Here is an 18,819-nt window from a genome sequence, read left to right on the forward strand (position 1 = left end):
TGCACCCATATTTTGACAGAGCAATAAGGATGGCTGGGGAAAAACGCTGGTCAGCCTTACTTTAGACCCTGAGAAAATTGCAGAGTATGTCTTCTTGCAAGCATTTTCAGGTACACACCAGCAAATCATGTGCTGGCTGTACTTGGTATTTCATAGAATGGCTTAGATTGGAAGAGTTCCTAAAGACAATCTAGTTCCACACCCTTGTGTCATGAGCAGGGTTGCTGCCCACCAGATCAGACTGCCAAGGGTCCCATTCAACTTGGAGGTCAGTTACAAGCAGAGTTCCTCAAGCCTCTATCCCAAAATGCTGTTCAATGTTTTCATTGTTTTCATTACCTTAAGCACACAAAACACACCTTCATTAGGATCATTAGCAACAAACTGGGGAGCACAATTGATACACGAAAGAGGAGGGCTGCCCTTTAGGAAGATCTAAACAGGATGGAGGAATGGACTGAGAAGACCCTCATGAACTTACAGTGAGGGTGGTGAGGCATTGGAACAGGGAACCTAGTGTTGTGGTTGATGCCCCATCCTTTGAGATTTTCAAGACAAGGCTGAGCAACCTGATCTAGTTGTGGTGCTGCTGTTCATTCCAGGGGAGTTGGACTAGATGGCCTTCAGAGGTCCATTCCAACTCTAAGGAATCTATGAAATAAACCAGAGACAACAGAAAAGTCCTGTGATAAAGTAAGTCCCTGCATTGGTACAGGCTGGCAGCCAACTCCTTGGGAACAGCACTTTTGGAAATGACCTGAAAGTCTGTCAAACAACAGGCTCAATTTTGTCAGTAGACAGGCAAAAAATGTAGAATTGCATTAAACTTGTCCCAGTTGATCAGCATCTATCTGGTAATGGTAGCCTCAAAACCGGGCACAGTATTTTAGAGACAGTCTAATGAATGCAAAGTAAAAGGTAATCCTTTCTATCTCACAGAGTTCTGTTGATGCAGCCCAAGATACTGACAAACCTCTCTTCTGCCAAGCAACTCAACTGGCTCATGCTGAGCCTGCTGCTTGTTAGGCAGTAACTACACTACACACAAACAGTGGTTAACATAGAAGTTTAAGAAGAAGGATAACAGAAGCCTAACTGCATCTCATTAAACTCAGTCCCACTGTGGTTGGCTGTTTCTACATGTCATTTAAGTGGATGTAGAAACAGGTATCAGGAGCCTATGAAGCCCTCAGTGCCAATGACTTAGATTTCAATAGTCACACCCAATATTCACAAGAAAATAAGAAAAACATCTTGAGCTTGAAGAAATCACTTGCTACATAAAAACATTTTACCATCTGCTTTACAAAACAGTGTATTTATACGGTGAAACATATTTAACATACGTAAAAGTCTTTTCTATTCCTGGGAACGTTACTCAGTGCCTTCTAAACAGTGTCATAAAGGCAAAGTAGGTTATGAGAAATTTAAGAAAATGCATTTATTTGTGAATATCCAATACCCTGCTACTACTTGTAATGGAATTCATGCCTAAGGAACAGGAAAAGATTTCCCCTCAAAGAAATGCTCACAGTGACCTTCATAAACTGCTGCACATGGCTGCCAATGCTGACAGAGAATCCTGCACAGACCAGGACAGGAGTTTTCATTCTCCAGCACTCCCCAGCTACATTTTATCCCACTGTGCAGAGTGCAAGTTTATGGCACAGGCTTTGCGTAATGTATTCTTTGCATTAACTGAATTGAGGAATTTCAACATCAGCTCCTGAAACAATACAGGTTTTTAAACAGGCAGGCAGGCAGCAGACCGTGGCCTGTACTTCACAAGAAATAACCTTGCCTCTGAGCTATAAGTTGTTGCTCAAAAAATCACAGATCCAGTCACAACGCTGACTTCAAGCACTGCAGCTTAGAAGAACTTTCATTATTAATAGCCCCCCTAATTACTACTCTGAGCATCTCTCTGCCTTTATTTCAGGCTTTACCACGAATTATTTTATAATGTAGTGGAACTGCAACACCTAATAGTTTTCCACAAGAACCTGCCCTGACTGAAAATTAAGCCTTATTCCCAAATCTAAACTTAGGCAAATGTACATCAGATAATCCAAAACACCTCTTTCTTCTTCCCAGTATAGATTCAGGTCAAAAGCTCAGATGAGAATTTTTTAATTATTATTTTTTTAAAATCATCTATGCATTGAAAGGTTGGAGTAAGAAGCCCTAACTTTAATGAGGGTAACAAAGCTGGTAGAAGAACAATTTTCAATTTATTTTGGCAGAATAAATAGGGGAAAAAAAAAAAAAAAAAAGCAGTTGAGTTTTTCCTATTACACAAGAAGCTTTAAGCACTACATCAAAATGTATTCCCTTACATCAGTATGTACCTATATAAACAAAGGCTGTAGTCATTAACAAATCATGTCACTTTGCTCACCTCATGACAGATGATTAAAATAACTTTGCCTTCTGATATTTTTCTTGAACAAATAGATTATTTAAACATCAGCCCTGAGAGTATTTAAACAAAATGGAATTTGTTTACAGATAATTAAAATAAAAAAGATATTTCACAAGCTACATGTAAACCAAAGCTACATACCTGCATTCATCTGTATCTGCATTCATCTATTTGCTGGTATTTCACTGTGTTTTCTACTGATCCATAACTCAGACAATGAGTAGCTAATTCAGTGTCCCTTCGAAACCCACAAAGCACATTTTTCACTTATATCTGGAGACTCCCCTGATACTAATAATCCTTTGTCACCTTTCAAAACCCATTTTCACTGCAGAACGTGCATATGAGAGCTTTTTGTTTGTTTGGCCTCTTCCCTTATGCTAGTAAGGCATCAGCAGACAGCAGAGATGGACACCAAACAGGAAGGCAGCACTTAATGATTCCCATGACTGCCAGCACAGGTTGCCTGTAAGACCCAGGGATGTTTTTATACAGCACTCACAATTTTTAAAATGTTTACTGTGGCTAAACTCTGACTAAATCTATCACTGTATTTTTTTGAAGCAGCTGCAGGAAGCTTGGCCACTTTAATACTAAAATTCTGTTCAATTTCACTGTCTCTACAACATGCCTTACCTTCCTATTACCAGCAAAAATTATTCTGACAAATAGTCTTCTTTAAAGAGATATTCCACAAAGTTCCATTTCCTCTCTAGAACACACACGCAGCAATTGTTTGCAGAAGAAATGCATTAACAGATGAATTCCTCTGTGAAAATTTGCAGGAAAAGCCACACAAATGAAACCACCCAGCTGTAGCAACACTGACAGTGACCGATATTTCTAAAAAAAATATTTATTTCATCTATATTTAAAGTCAAAATGAACTATTCCACAAGTTCAAAAAGTATATGACTACCATTTTTCTTAAATGCTCACTGTTAGCGTTTATTCTAGAAGTCTTACAGAAGAACTTCTTTTAAATAAGTCTTGAGATAAGATTTCCACACACTTCAAAGTTTTTCCTGCTGCTTAAAGGAGAAGTGCTCCAACCTGTGGAAAAGTTCTGCACTGCATTAACCTCGTGTCATCCGATATGACAGTCACTTGTTCAACTTATTTCACTTTAAACTACTGGCAGTTTCCCATTCTTCCTGCAGATTAAAAAGAAAGCGTTTAACCTTTAGTCCTTCCCTGAGAGTCAGATGATCTTTATCATCAGTAAGAATAGCCAAAACACGTCAACCTTTCATATATAATGTACATTCACTAGCTTGGGAAATCTTAGTTACTCTCCATATTACAAGGAAAAACATGCAAAACAAAACCAAAAAACAGCACACAATTGAAAGTCACTTCACAATTTTTAGAGAGATTTAACTTATTCCTCTTTGCTTGTTCCACAAACTCACTTAAACATTTTAAAACATATTTTCTTATTCCTCTACATTCTACAGTTATTACAGCCTTCTCTTTGCCTGCAAAGTTTGCCATACACAGGTAGAGCTGTAACGAAAATTTAAGATATTACAGCTTAATTCAGGTCTCAAAATAGCTTACAGATTAAGTCTAGTAACTTACACGACTCCAGCTCTTTCTTAAATGCCTAACCTGACACTCACTGTACATGCTGCTTTCAGCAGCTACAAGACTGTAATTTCACCAACACTATTTGCAACAAGTCCTACAAGCATCCATATTTGATATGCTATTAAAAATTGTTTATTAAAAAGGCAAAACACGGGATACTCGTAGATTAAGTTTATGCAAATGTGTGATATGCTATCTGGAATCTAACATCTAATCAAGGATGGTAAGAAACATGGGTTACAGACACAGGAGATGATGAAAAATCACAGTGATGAATGCAGGTGCATCCATCTACTCTTGCCCTGTCTGTACGCTTCTCATAACTTTGAGGCTTGTACTGCAAATCTTTCAAAATACTCCTCTTTACTTCATAACAGCTCTTAGCTAGCAAGCACAGCAAGAATTATTTTGAAAAGCAGACACAGAGTGAGCACTCAAATTTAATGAAGAAAAACAAAAGAAAAAATACATTTCTATGAAGTACTGAGTAGCAGATCAGAAAGGATGATGAAATGGAGCAGGAAAAAGTCCAATTTTAAGAAATGGGCAAGGGCACGTACTCCACAAAGCTTTCAGAAATTTTAGTTTCTCCAATAGAAGCAATGAAATGTATTGCTAGAGTGACAGAGCAAACAGGCAAGAGCATTATTTCTACAGAAACAGGAAATTTAGTCTAAGAACTGGGAGAGTTCAAGTCAAACTTTGGACAAATCTGGCAGACATCTGAGAGATGGCGAAAAAATCGAGGATCGGGATCACATCTGTTCAAATGCTTCAGTGAGGTAGCAACAGTACTTTTCAACAATCAATTTAAGAATCCACTGACTAAGCCCAGTAAGTAAGTGTTCTCTTCTAAGAGCAGTTTGCTACCAACTACACCTTTTGAAAGAGCTCCTTTAGACTAAGAATATCCAAGATTTATGCTCCTTTACAGAAATCTGCAGTTGTATGCAAATATTCAATGTAGTCAATAAAAATTAATGACTGAACATACATTACAGCAGAAGCTAAATCGTACCACTTGAACCATTTATTAGGCCTGTAAGCTCTTTCAATCATAGAACCCTTAGAGTTGGAAGGGGCCTCGGAGGGCCATCTAGTCTGACTCTCCTGCAGGGAACAAGGACACCACAGCTAGATCAGGTTGCCCAGGGCCTGATTCAGTCTCACCTTGAAAGCCTCCATGGATGGGGCATCAACCACACCACTAGGCAACCTATTCCACTGCCTCACCACTCTCTTTTTCCTTATATCTAACCTAAATCTACCCTCCTTGAAAATGAAGTGATTCACCACAGGCCCTGCTAAAGAGTCTGTCCCCTTCTTTCTTTAGCCCCCTTCCAGATACTGAAAGGCCACAATCAGGTCACTTTGCAGCTTCCTCTTCTCCAGGCTTAACAGCCCCAGCTCTCTCAGCTGTCCTCACAGGTGTTCCATCTCTTGGATCGTTTTAGTGGCCTTTCTCTCACTGGGGAGAGTTGGATCTCAAAAATGAACCTTCTGAGGTAGAGTGGTGGAAAATTCAAATCCCCACTAGAGTAAGTAGGATTTAATTAGCATTAGTGAAACTTAAATTTCTAACAGAAAGTCATACTAAAAGACACACTTGGTTTTACTTATTGACATCACATGTCACTACAGTTCTTTCTTACTGACTTCACTGCATCATTCTCAAGTAACATTATAAAAGGTATTATGTTAACTGAAGCATTCCTAGGTTACTAACTCTATTGTACAAAATATAAATAAATTGCATTTCCTACTTTTGTATTCCATTCCAAAACAATTTTTCTGAAATCTAAGGAATTGCTAAGAGTTAAGGAAGCCTTCCACATATTTCAAATCCCATGCATTCTGCTGCATGAGTTTTACTACCACAACACGCCATAGATGATTTGGAGACAGAATTGCTTCAGTACAAATCAAACCAAACAGGACAATCCAAGGATCATAGCAATAGTTTCGACAGCAAAAGTATTTACAAAGAAGCTGTACTCTGCAGTAGATGCAAGCAACAGAACAAATGTGAAGACAAAATACTGAATGCATTCAAATTTCATTTAGAATTCTAGCATCACTTACTTTTACTTACATTACAATTACTTTACGCTAGCAATCTATAATAATCAACAACAAAAGGACAACTGAAAAGTCATAGCTCTTTAAGAAAAACAACCATTCCATAAAGAAAAGTCTAGTAGCTTACACCATCTTGCAGGTGACCATTCTGAAGGCTTAAGTTCTCTCTGACACACAAGCACACACTCAAGTTGCTTCCTTTAATTTTGTTTCTGCCACTCCACACATCACCATTTTCTTCAGCAGAACTGTGCCTTGGACAATAACCTTACAATAAAACACGAAGAAATGAAGAGCAGCTGCTCCCCTGCAAAACTTACAGAAATGCTTTTATCTGGGAAACACAGAGGACAAGAATGAATGTAATCACGTTTTACACTGCAGTGCCAAAGTTATTACCTTACTAACCTTGTAGGCGCATATTACAAAAATCATCCATTTATGTTACAGGGAATTACTTAGCACTGGGAACACAATACCTGAAATGAATTTCAAGTGGCAAGACCATCATTAATCATACTTTCTCAACATTAATGCCATGGAACAAAGCCTTCTGCTTCACTGCTTGAAAGCACAGGTGTTTTAGGAAGAAAACGTTTAACAGATGGTGCTATGCATGCCATACCTGAATAGAGGTTCTTGGAATATATGGCATATACAAACCAGAAGACCATGCTTGACAAACGTTTTGTTTTAAAAGACAAATCATTACAAATATTGGTAAAAATGAAAGCAACACCATCAATATTTCTAACAGTTTCAAACATTGATCCCAAGAAGAGAGAGGAATAAACAAAAAACACATCAAAATTGGAAAAAGCCAGTGAAGCCTTTGTGCTAAAGCTCCAAAATCTAGTAAATTGACTTGCAGACATCCGAACAAATTAACAACATCACTCTGCAACATAAAACCATGCTCTTAGCAAGTTAAGAAGAAATGCATGCTATTAAAATTGTATTGTAACACACGCCAGTAAAATCATATACAAAATTGTACATCCTATTAAAATGGTATTTATCAGGACTAGAATCTCAATTTCTTAGAGTACTGGAGTTTATTTTTTTATTTAATTTCATTTGCAGAAAGTTTAATCTTACATCACATTCTCACAAAATATTTTCACAAAAGCAACTTACTGCAGTGGATTTATAATACAAAGACCAACCAAGCTGTAACTTCAACTGATAACCATAGGATGGGGGAATCATGGCTGTGTTTAGATCTGACAGCCCTACTGAAAGACCGCTGTCAGGCTCTGATTGTAACGTACAGCCATTGCTAACAAAAATAATTGCAGATCTTTGCAAAGTACTCTTTAAACTGACAATGAAAGAACTCATGTAAAATGGGACTGTTTACATTCAGAAGCGTTTGTCGATCTGCAAACAAGTTATGTTTAACAAGCACTAAAACCTAAAACATTCTTTGAAGAGTAACACTGTAACTGTAACATATTAAGATAAAAAAAAGACATACACAATCCTAGAATCTGTAAGATGGTTTGAGTTGGAAGGGACTTTCAAGATCATTTAGTTCCTAGTTCTGCCACAGGCAGGGACACCTCCCTCTACACCAGTTGCTCAAATGCCCATCAAGCCTGGCCTCGAAGGCCTCCAGGGAGGAGGCATCCACAACCTCACTGGGCAGCCTTTGCCAGTGTCTCACCATCATCACAGTGAAGGATTTCTTCCTTAGAATTAATGCACAACTACCCTCTTCTGGTTTAAAGCCTCACCTCACTGAGGAGCATGAAGCCCCACTGCCAGCACCTTGCTAAGCACACAAAATAGACAGGTTTAGTCATGACTGCTACTGTTTTTTAATAACCAAATATAGCATTTCACATGCTCAACCTAAAAACATGATCTATAAAAAGGATTTTCTGTTCAACCACACAGGAAGACAGCCTATATCTGACACTAAGTACTAAGTAGTACTACTGTTCAAAAAACCTTAAATGCATTTTCAAAGATAATGTCATTTCTGGGGATGAGACATGGTGTGGCAGCTCTCACTAAACACTGCAACAGATCCACCATGTGAGAGATATCAGCCAACCCTACAGCCAGTTCAGCTAACTACACAGACTGAAACTGCAGAGGCCAAAGGTTGCTCAGCATAAACTCCAGTCCAAACAAGTTACAAAACTGCCAAAGCAGCATTAAGTCAAACCAATGATTCAAAAGCCTCTTCTTTTCCCTTTTGTGCCACTTCTGTACTTTTTTTTTAAAAAAAACAACCTTTCATTGTGCAGTACAGAGTTTAACAGAGCTGTGATATTGGTCTGACATTCCGAGCAGCATCCCTAACCCACACCTTCTGTGGAGAATCTCCTGATTTCAAGAAATCAGAGGTTAAAACAACTATCCACAAAAAAGGACATTTAACACTAGTAATAATTTCAAAACCGAAGTTCTCTATGTCACTATAACTGAAATTAACATCAAATGCAACATAACATTACTGCAGAAAAGTGTGTTTGCTTAAACTCAGTAGAATTCTCATGAATTAAATATAATGCAATTTGAATTAATAAAAGTTTGCTTTATGTTATAAAAAATTGTAGAGCTAATCTAAAATGTACAACAGAAAATATTTATGCTTTCTACTGTTTAGTCATTATTAGACAAAATTATTTACCAATGAATGGGTGAGAGAAAACAGAGAGAAGGTCTTTACATGATTGATTTCGCACAAATAACGAACTTCAGTTGTATGTGCAACCATCAAGGAGGCTCCCAAGAGTATTGACTCCCCCTGTGACAGAGCTTTGAAGAACAGATGCATAACTGAAACATTAGACTTGTTTTTAAAAAGGATGAAATATATATGACTGCTTCACAGGGCTGACTAGTAAGCAAGTGAAGCATAAATGTGACCAAAATTAAATTGTGCCAGTGACAATGGCATAGAATCATAGAATGGCCTGGGTTGAAAAGGACCACAACGATCATCTAGTTTCAATCCCCTGCTATGTGCAGGGTCGCCAACCGCCAGACCAGGCTGCCCAGAGCCACATCCAGCCTGGCCTTGAATGCCTCCAGGGATGGGGCATCCACAACCTCCTTGGGCAAACTGTTCCAGTGCGTCACCACCCTCTGAGTGAAGAACTTCCTCCTGATATCTAACCTAAACTTCTCCTGTCTCAGTTTAAAACCATTCCCCCTTGTCCTATCACTATACACCCTTGTAAACAGCCATTCTCCCTCCTGTTCATACACTCCCTTCAACGTAAAGCCTTTTAAAAAGTATGTACTATGAGGTATTCACCATTTTCTGAAATGCCAGTATCAAAAGCATTCATTTTATCATTTCATTCACATTTCATTATTCTTCCTGTAGAAACCTGGCTAGAACCACTCCATAACACACATGTAGGCAGAGGGCTGAGCCAGCAATGTAGTGGGCAACGTGATGAGGCAAGGCCCACACCCCAAAATCTCAGTGTTTTGGTGACCTAAGAACAGTACCTTTAGCATTAGTGTACCTCAGATTATAACAGCTTCAGAGCACCTTAAGAAGAGAGGGTTATTAAATAATTGCTGTATATGGATAAGTCCTTCCAAAAACGCATGCATGCAATTTCTTGGGATAGCACCAAAGAACCTCCCAGAAGCACAACAACACATCACAGCACACATAATCAATAACATCACTCAAAGAACTGTTAGAAAAGAGCTTTTCTTTATCGCTGAAGAACTAAACCACTGAAGACAACTATAGACAAAGAAAGATTCCTCATACCTACATGTCTGAAAGACCATCTTTTAACTATATTCAGAGTGCTTTGTCATTTAGAAGCTTGTAACAGCCAGTCCAAAAGCCAAGACTGTTTGCCAGAGGCAAACTGTCTCACAAGAGATTAAATACTACCCAGAGAAGACAAGCCAATCTTTAGAAATATCATTTGAGTCTAATTTGCATTATCACAATATTATGGTATTTAATCATCAAATCTTAATAAAACAAAGACTGTGCAGTGATGACTGACTTGTAAACCCTACGAAGATTCAAATATAATAAATCTAGCAATTCTTACAATGATCTCTGCATTATTACCAATTTACATACAGTGTTAACCACAGACATCCTCTGATACTTCAGCATTCATACAATGAAGACCTATTTTTGCTTGACAACCTCAAACTTAGTACTGCTTCTCCTTACTTTAGTTCTCACTGACAGAAGAAGAGGGGGCACAGAGAACTTCTTTAAAAAAGAAAGTTGCAAAACCTCACTGAAAGTATATGAAGATACAAAAAACAGTCACGTTACTCTTTATGTAGGAAAGCTTTTAAATCCTCTAGTAAAAATTATTTACAGTGAGCATCGTACGTATCATAAATGTCAATTAAAATTAAGAAACACTCAGCTTATTAATGATGGTCTTTTTGTTTGCTTGCTTTTAGCTATGTGAGCACTTCTCATAGGTAAAATCAAATTAATAAATTTAAAAATCAAAATAGCTTCTGTTTCAAGAGTGTCATTAAATGCCACAAAATTAATAAGAATGAAGCTTGAACACTTACCGCCAGTGCTTTAGATAAGTTTTTTCTATAGTTATTCAAAACAATAGCATCAATGTCCTTAGCTGGCACAAATGCAAAGCCATCTTTAATAAACACTCTTCTTGCTCTAAACAGATCAACAGCATCTGACAGTCCAACCTGGGAAAGGGGAAAAAAAATAAATCAAACCGTGAAACAGCAAAACAGTGCAGTAACAATTACTACAACCCTAAGATTCAAAACAGACCAGCGAGGCTTTAAGTTATTGTGTGTCCTTTAATAAAGCTCCAGGGAAAGCACAAAGATTCCGGAAGCAAACGCCGACTTCATTTATAAAAACTTATTTACTTACAGTATCTAATTCTAAGGACATGTAAGTAAGCCAGGCAAAATGAAATACCTTAAAATTTCTGTCTGTAACAACCTAGCCTGATCACATAGCTTTTATCACTAACTGATTTGATACTTAAAACTAAGCTTCTGTAAACCTTTAATTTCAGACATCTCAAATTTTTTTGTTCTTGCAAGCTACATATAAAAGGCCTTGGAAACAAAAATGGTTGAAATCCATCCATCAGCAGGCTATACTACATATGTCTTTCTTCTCTTCTTGCTTGCTACCAAAAAGCAGTTCACACTAACACAGTCAAACTAAATCTAGTTTTAGATATTTGAGAAAGTATCCATCCTCAAAGTCTGTCAGCCAGTTAAGCCAAATGATTTGTCTGGGAGATGTTAAAACTGAAGATCTTTTTCATGGCAAGATAAGGGACAACAGAAGCCATTAATGACAGCTGAAGCTCCCTTCATACTCCCAGTCCCTCCTTCTACCCTCCTACCTATATAATAAAGAGGAACTCTCATTAGTCTCAGTATAATAATAGTAAAACCTTAAAATAATTTTGAAAGAGAAATAATGCAAATTTGCAGCATATTATTAATTCCAACTTACCTTATAGAACATTTGCTCTTTTACTTTAGTCATACTGAGGCCAGGAGTTGACATAGACAGTTCATTTGCCAATTCATTTTTCAGGTCTTCACTAATCTAAAATAAAGAGCTAGTTTAAAAACCTCCAAAATACTTCAAAAATACATATATATATTTTTAAAAATAAGCTAGATGATGACTTGGTCTGTAAATATGTGTATGTGTAATGCTATAATACTATAATGAGATGAAAAGTAGAATCATAGAATCGTAGAATCAGTCAGGTTGGAAAAGACCTTAAAGATCATCGAGTCCAATCACAACCTAACCATAGTACCCTAACTCTAACAACCCTCTGCTAAATCATGGCCCTAAGCACCACATCTAAACAGTTTTTAAATACATCCAGGGATGGTGACTCAACCACCTCCCTGGGGAGCCTATTCCAGTGCTTCATGACCCTTTCTGTAAAGAAATTTTTCCTGATATCCAACCTAACCTTTCCCAGGCGCAACTTGAGGCCATTTCCCCTCATCCTGTCACCTGTCACCAGTGAGAAGAGACCAACCCCGCTCTCAGCCTGGTGAAGGCTTCGAGACGACCTTATAGAGGCCTTCCAGTACCTGAAGGGGGCCTACAGAAGAGCTAGGGATGGACTTTTTATAACGACAGGTAGCAACAGGACAAGAGGAAGTCACTTTAAACTGGAAGAGGGTAGATTCAGACTAGATATTAGGAAGAAATTCTCTACTGTGAGTGTGGTGAGACACTGGAACAGGCTGCCCAGTGAGGTTGTTAATGTCCCCTCCCTGGAGGCATTCAAGGCCAGACTGGATGGCGCTTTGAGCAACCTGGTGTAGAGGGAGGTGTCCCTGCCTATAGCAGGGGGTTGGAACTAGATGATCTTAAAGATCCCTTCCAACCCAAACCATTCTATGATTCTATGATTCAACCCATGTTAACTTGGAAACATCACATACACATTAGGGTCACACATGACTGAAGAGTTAAAGGAAAATTCTTATGAGAAACACAGCAATAAGTTTTCTTCCATTTATAAATCAAAAAAAGACAAATTATACAGAAACTTGTTAACAAATGTTAAATTTTAAACATTTATTTAGATTCAATCATTGGATTAGCAGGAGAGAGTATTTGTGTTTGCAGAGGATTTTATGATGCTTATAGCCAAAACACCAGCCAGTAAATGATACCTGCAGTACAATTATTTACTGTATAAACCATCCTATCAGCTTTCACGGTGCTATGCTAAAAGGAACAAAATAAACATTTCCAAAGTTACTGCATTCACTGCTATGTGAAGAATAAACTCATCATGGAAACTCTTAAACTCAACCACAAAATAAACTTAACACGTTGATTATCATTTATTTTCTTCTTGAACAACATATGGATATCATGTCATGGTTTTGTGATTTTTGGTTTTCAGTATTCCACATCATAACATCATGTGGGGCACTGGGAGTTTAACTGTTAATGCTCAAGTTCTGGGTACCTGCCCAGAAGAGAAGAACTACATTCCCCAGGGGACTTTGCAGTCACACAGAGGAGACATAACTCCTGGCAAGGTCACCTGATGCACTCTTCTTCATCTGCTCTTCTTCGTCAGCTCTCCTCCTGTCTCCCTGCTGCTCAACTGCACTGCGCATCTCACCTCAGCGTTGTGGTGAGGCCTATCCACCTTTCGGACATTCTCTCTCTCATTATATTTGATTTATTAGCTTCAATTTTAATTATATTGTATTATAGCGTGTAATCTTGCATTCCAATAATATACTTAGTAAATTAGTTTGTTTCTCCTCAGATCGTTGCCACTGCTTTTAATTATTTTGGGGTCCCCTGTGCCCTTTTTCCAGAGGCGCGGATTTTGCAAAATCCCTCCGCCCCGCTAGTCACGGAACCGGGCCGAAACAACACTTAAACCATTGACATATCATTAGGAGGAAATAATTAAGTAATATCAGTCCTCCCAGTTTTCTCTTTCTTTATGGCCAAAAAAAAAAAAGAAGGAAATATTTGTAGAAAAAGAAAGGACACTTGATGAGACCATCCTTCTTGTCCATAGTAAGTTTCTTCCAAAAAAATCTCTAATTATCAATTGCTAAGGACTGAGGATCCACAAGGACTTGCTATTCTTTCATCATTTTCAAGTTATTAGATAAATGGTACTTAAGTGTAACCTCGTCAACCACAGAATGCTAGAGCATGTTAACACAGAACTAGTGCCTCTGACCATTCCACCTCTTCTAGCATCAGCTGAAGACCAAACACCAATTCCCACAGAATGGCCAGCTGCCATTTCACATCAGCTTTTATTGGTTAAAATTGACTTGTGAAACTATCTTACATAGGCCCATTTAGATTTCTGCAGATAATCAGCATCTGTTGCTAATCAAACTGAGATGATTACTAAATTAAAACTTTTAATTAGAATTTTGCATAATTCACATAAACTGTTGTTCATTGTGTTTACGAAGGTGAAAAGGGACATCCCCAGTAGCTATATGTTATTCAATCACATTCATTCCTTAGTTAATTCCACAACTTTACATTACAGCACCATATGTTCAAATAAATACACAACTAGAACTACTGCAGCAAAAAGCTTATTTTTAAACATGGAGAAAACTAAGTCATGCTTCTAGTTCAAGGGTCCATTAAGGAAGGGTAAATAAAGATCTCAGGCCATCCATCCTCTTGGCACATGAAATAAGTGCACATTCTCCCCTCCTTCCTTTCAACTATTCCACCTCTTAGATATATGAGACATGCCTATATTTTTCTACGAATCAAGCTTTATTAAAAATTGCTGTAAGAAAACACTACGATCAGCTTAAACTCTATTAAAAATTCGCATTAAAATGTTTAAAGTTTGCTCCAACTCCACATTCCTTATAATGCTCACTCATTAAAAAAACAACCTAACATTGCTTTGAAGTCAGTCCAAACCCTTTAAGATCAGCTAAGAGCAAAGCTTAAAGCCAGTCAATTTCCAAACTGCTTTGGAAATACCATTGCTTCAGCATTCCTTAGCAAACAGACCTGCCATTTGGCCTACCAAGCCCCAGGTCTGCAGTACAAGAGCCTGAACCTCCTACTGGCTGAGTAGAACCCACTCTGCCAATTGTTTTGAAAGAGGGCTCCTGGGGACTTTCCCTAATACCTAAGGCCTTTTTTCCTTTGTCAGGGACAAAAATATATTTATTTTTTATTTTTTAAAAGAAACAACCTATTTTCTCTGCAGCGAAGAGGGCACTTGGTTTCACTTGAATGAAATCAAATCCATCTTCCAAAGCTTGAATGATTAAAAAGAAATTTATTATTTCCTTTGAAAATAAGTACTTTAGAGTGAGTAAACCTGTTACCTGTTACACTTTAAGTGCTGATAGTATATATTTCATTGTGTTTCTTAAAACTCTAGCACTTAAAATTAACTAACCTTCAAGTAAGCCTTTCCATGCAGAATTTATTTCTATTACGACTTTAAGCATACAACCAAGTGGCAGAACACATCTTTTTAGCTTAAAATGATAATAAGGCCCTATTTCCCACTTATGCATCCTTTCTGACCTTTACTGTCATCTATAAGACAAGTATTGTTGGTTTTCAAGCAAACGAAAGATTCAAGGAGGAGGAAACAAAGATAAAATTCAGAACCACTTTCTTCATAAGTGCAAACTGAAAGCTCCCTTGAACACAGCAACTGTTCTACCTTGATGCAAGCTCCCGTACAATAAGTTTAGGTCTAGACAGTTCCTGCTTTTAAAAAGTTTTCTTCTTCATTTCCCAAGCAGGGTGAAATGTTAAAGTTTGTATGGCAGAGGATTGAAATAAACCCAAACAGAAGAACAGTATGGTTTATACACTTGGCACTGAAGAATTACAGCCATGGCCTTTTAGTGAACAGACAGTGTCAGGTATTTACTTTCACCTGTGTCTCTTTTTCAGGACACAAACCTGTCCTATTCTCATTAATCCAAATCTGACTTCAGGATTTTCCATACCTTCTAAAAAGGCAGTCAAAGCATTTTTTCAAGAAGCTACACTACAAATATTTATACAACTGCCCCACCACTGAGATAAATGCTTACTGAAGAAAAAAGCATAATAGTTATATCAGAAAGTCTCTCAAAGGAGTGCTCTGATCATAAAAATGGAAATTAAACTTTAATTTCTAGCACTTAAAGCTGCTAAAATAAAAAGTATTTTAACTGCAACATCAAAGAAGTGCTACTGTGAAAAAAATTAACTCCACTAATGAATTCTGCTTGTTCCTTTTATTTTGCAGTTCATACTCTTCCATCCCAAATGCTAATAGATGCAGTACAGAGCATTAGCTCCCCCAGCTGAATATTCCCATCTGGTGTTCTTTCCCCATGACTGTGATACAAAGTATTATATTAAAGACAATCCATTTCATAGCAGCAATAAAAAAATTAAGATAGTTTATTTTCCAACAACTGGCAGCTACCCAAAAAAGATGACATCTAACCTGGAAGCTGTAATATTTTTTTTTAATTTCAAGAGGCTTTTCAGCTGTAAAGACTTCTAAGATAATTCAAATAGGATCTTTTATGCTCTGTGGAGAGGTAACACTAACAGAGAAAAACACATTCAAGAAAAAAATATGCTGCACTTTGAAGTTTCTCTCTCTGCAATGTGCAGAATAGAAAAGAACAGAAGCATTACACGGAATCCAAATTCAATCATACATCATCTTACACAGCAGATTAAGTCATGATAACTCAACGCTTATTTCTTGTGGAAGCAACAAGGAACTGCGTCTGCTTCAGGAAGAAGCTAACAATCCAAAGACAAGTTGGAAAAAGTGTCAAAGAAGAACAGATCAACCAAGACAATCAACAAAATGTAAAGCTTTATCCCAAAATTGTATTTCAGTGACATTTTATTCCATGCTCCAAGGTATCAAATTTAATTCCTGGAAAAATATATCAACAAATCAAAGCATCTGATAGCAAAAACAAAAAAGCACGGCACACATGGATATGCCAAAAAACAACCAGTACTAACCCAATCTCACTGCCTGACAGTACAACAGCCCTCTGGGACAGAAGAAAATGATCTCATTTTGTATCAAAAGCCTTTAAAGTCATTCACATAAGACACTTTCAGAAGCAAATAACTAAGCAGTTCAAAGACAGCAGGACATGTCAAAAAGCAGAGACAAAGCTCACTGCTAAAAGTTACAGCACAAAGCAGGACCCAGCCATAACATCAGCTGACGCCAAACGGGCCATACAGCATCACCTGACAGAAATCAAACCAGCTACTCCTAAATTAAACAAAGGAAAACATCAGATGCCCACCGCTTGTAGCAAGAAAGAAAAACTCATTTTGCAGTTTACTCCTTAAGTGCCATTTACCTCTAAAGCTGTTAATGTACCTTCCCAGTGTTGAAACGCTTTGAGACTAACATATCTCCTTCCATGATTATAACACTGAAAATATCAGGGTATTTCCCTTTAAATATCTTTAAAATACATTAATGGCTTTTGCTGTCAGAAACTGACATAGCTGTCATTATTCATTTCTAATATGATATTAATGCTTAAATCTCCTAAATTAATGTGAATCTCAGTTGCACACCTGTGTTTGCATATCCTCTTTGATGGGCTCTGAATACTTAAATGTCACCACTTAATTCTCCTGAGAACTGCATAAAGAAATCCTGTACTCCCTGTGTGACTGACTTTGCACAAAGACTATTTAACATGCTTTCAGAGCTGAAAATTACATGCCACAGGTAAAAAGCTTTGGTCTTTATCTAGTGATAACCAATAACAGGACAATCCCTTAAAACCTTTATTTTTCTTTCACTTTTCTTTCTTGTTTTCAACATACACAAGGCATAGAATAAACTCAAAACACTCTGAAAGTGTGAAATTTCTTCAATGTCTTTCTATTCACTGGAAAGAAGTTTATATTGACAACACCACTTTTGACAGTTCAACTAAAACATACTTTCTGAGAAAACAGAGGCTAAATTCTAAATTGTTTGAGCTCCCAGCACAACAACTTTGAGGGTGAAGCTATTAAAAGTAATTTATATGCCTTTCATTAAGATAGAATCATCATCTTCAAAATTGAATCAGTTTTGTTTTTAAAGAGATATTGCTATCAAAGTTTAAAGTGCCTGAGCAGCACAAATCTGAAACCATTTATTTTCTAATGCAATACCAGCAGCAATAAAGCTGTTTAGTTTAAAGCTGTTGGTATTGCATTAGAAGGTAAATGAAGATAATAAACAAATTAAGATCGTTACATGGCCAGATACCACAAAGTAGACTTCTCTCTTACTACTTGCAGTCAAATAACTAACTGGAAAAGTGTCAGTTTTTAAAGGCTCCAGTAGGGTCTCAATCAAAATAATCATCTACAAAAGAGTTTAAAATTAATTAAAATATACAAAGCTTACAACAAGGGAACCATATGAGGCTGCCATTTTATACCATGGTTCAAATACAAATAACAGCTCACCACCACCAAAAAACAGTGAGAATGAGGTCCATCACTCCTGCTTACCCACTTGTATTCCTGCTTTGCATTTACCCTTTTCCTTTCTTGACATTTCAGTCAGTACCATAAGTACTACTTCCTGCACGTGATGGAATAAAGAGGTGGGATAACATTTCAGAGCAGCGAGTGTTAAATCATTAAGTTGTTGAGTACTAAAGCATTCCAGTTGTGTGAGCAACTTCAGTCCAAGCATCTTCTACACTTACCAAAAAAACAGATTGGCCAAAGCTATTTCCAACAACCGATTACAACACAGTCTGTAAGCAGTTCAAGAAGAGCATCTCAAGGATGCATTCAAATCAAACTTGCAGTTTTTTGAGAAAGTCCAGGTCCCAGTGGCTTCTCACACAAATACTGAAGTTGAATGGACTGAGTAGTAGCAGGAACTGTTTTGTAAAAGCCCTAAATCATCTCAAAAACTTCAGGTTTCAGTCTACACAGTTTTGGTATTTCCAAAGTTTTTCATTAAGTTAGCAAAAAACTGCAGTGAGTTTAAGTCAAAAGGGAAAAAAGCTTCGAAGCCAATTCTAAGGAGAACACAACAACTGTGGAGTAAGAGCATTTACAGAATTTTGAAAGCAAGTTATATTCTCTATAGTGTGTACTCAATGGGTGAAATTCAAATTGCTTCTTAAATAAAAAGATAAAACATTGGCTGTATTTAAAATATTTGCATACAACTAGGCATTTGTACGGAAAAGAAATTGGTGGTTGGTGGCCCTGCCTGTGA

At 37.4% G+C, this 18,819-nt stretch overlaps 1 protein-coding gene across 4 annotated transcripts in view; it reads right to left on the bottom strand.

Annotated features, from left to right (window-relative positions):
• PRIM2 (DNA primase subunit 2) overlaps positions 1–18,819 on the bottom strand; it is a 97,492-nt gene that overhangs the window by 62,090 nt on the left and 16,583 nt on the right. For all 4 annotated transcript variants that reach the window (XM_090136220.1, XM_090136221.1, XM_090136219.1 and 1 more), the window contains 2 exons: positions 11,553–11,648; positions 10,622–10,759 (listed from right to left, as the gene is read on the bottom strand). In XM_090136220.1, coding sequence (XP_089992346.1) covers positions 10,622–10,759; positions 11,553–11,648 — 234 coding nt within the window. The remainder of the gene's footprint in view (positions 1–10,621; positions 10,760–11,552; positions 11,649–18,819) is intronic.

The sequence above is a fragment of the Phasianus colchicus genome, chromosome 2 (genome assembly GCF_987193195.1).
Source record: "Phasianus colchicus chromosome 2, bPhaCol1.hap1.1, whole genome shotgun sequence".
Lineage (NCBI taxonomy): Eukaryota > Metazoa > Chordata > Aves > Galliformes > Phasianidae > Phasianus > Phasianus colchicus.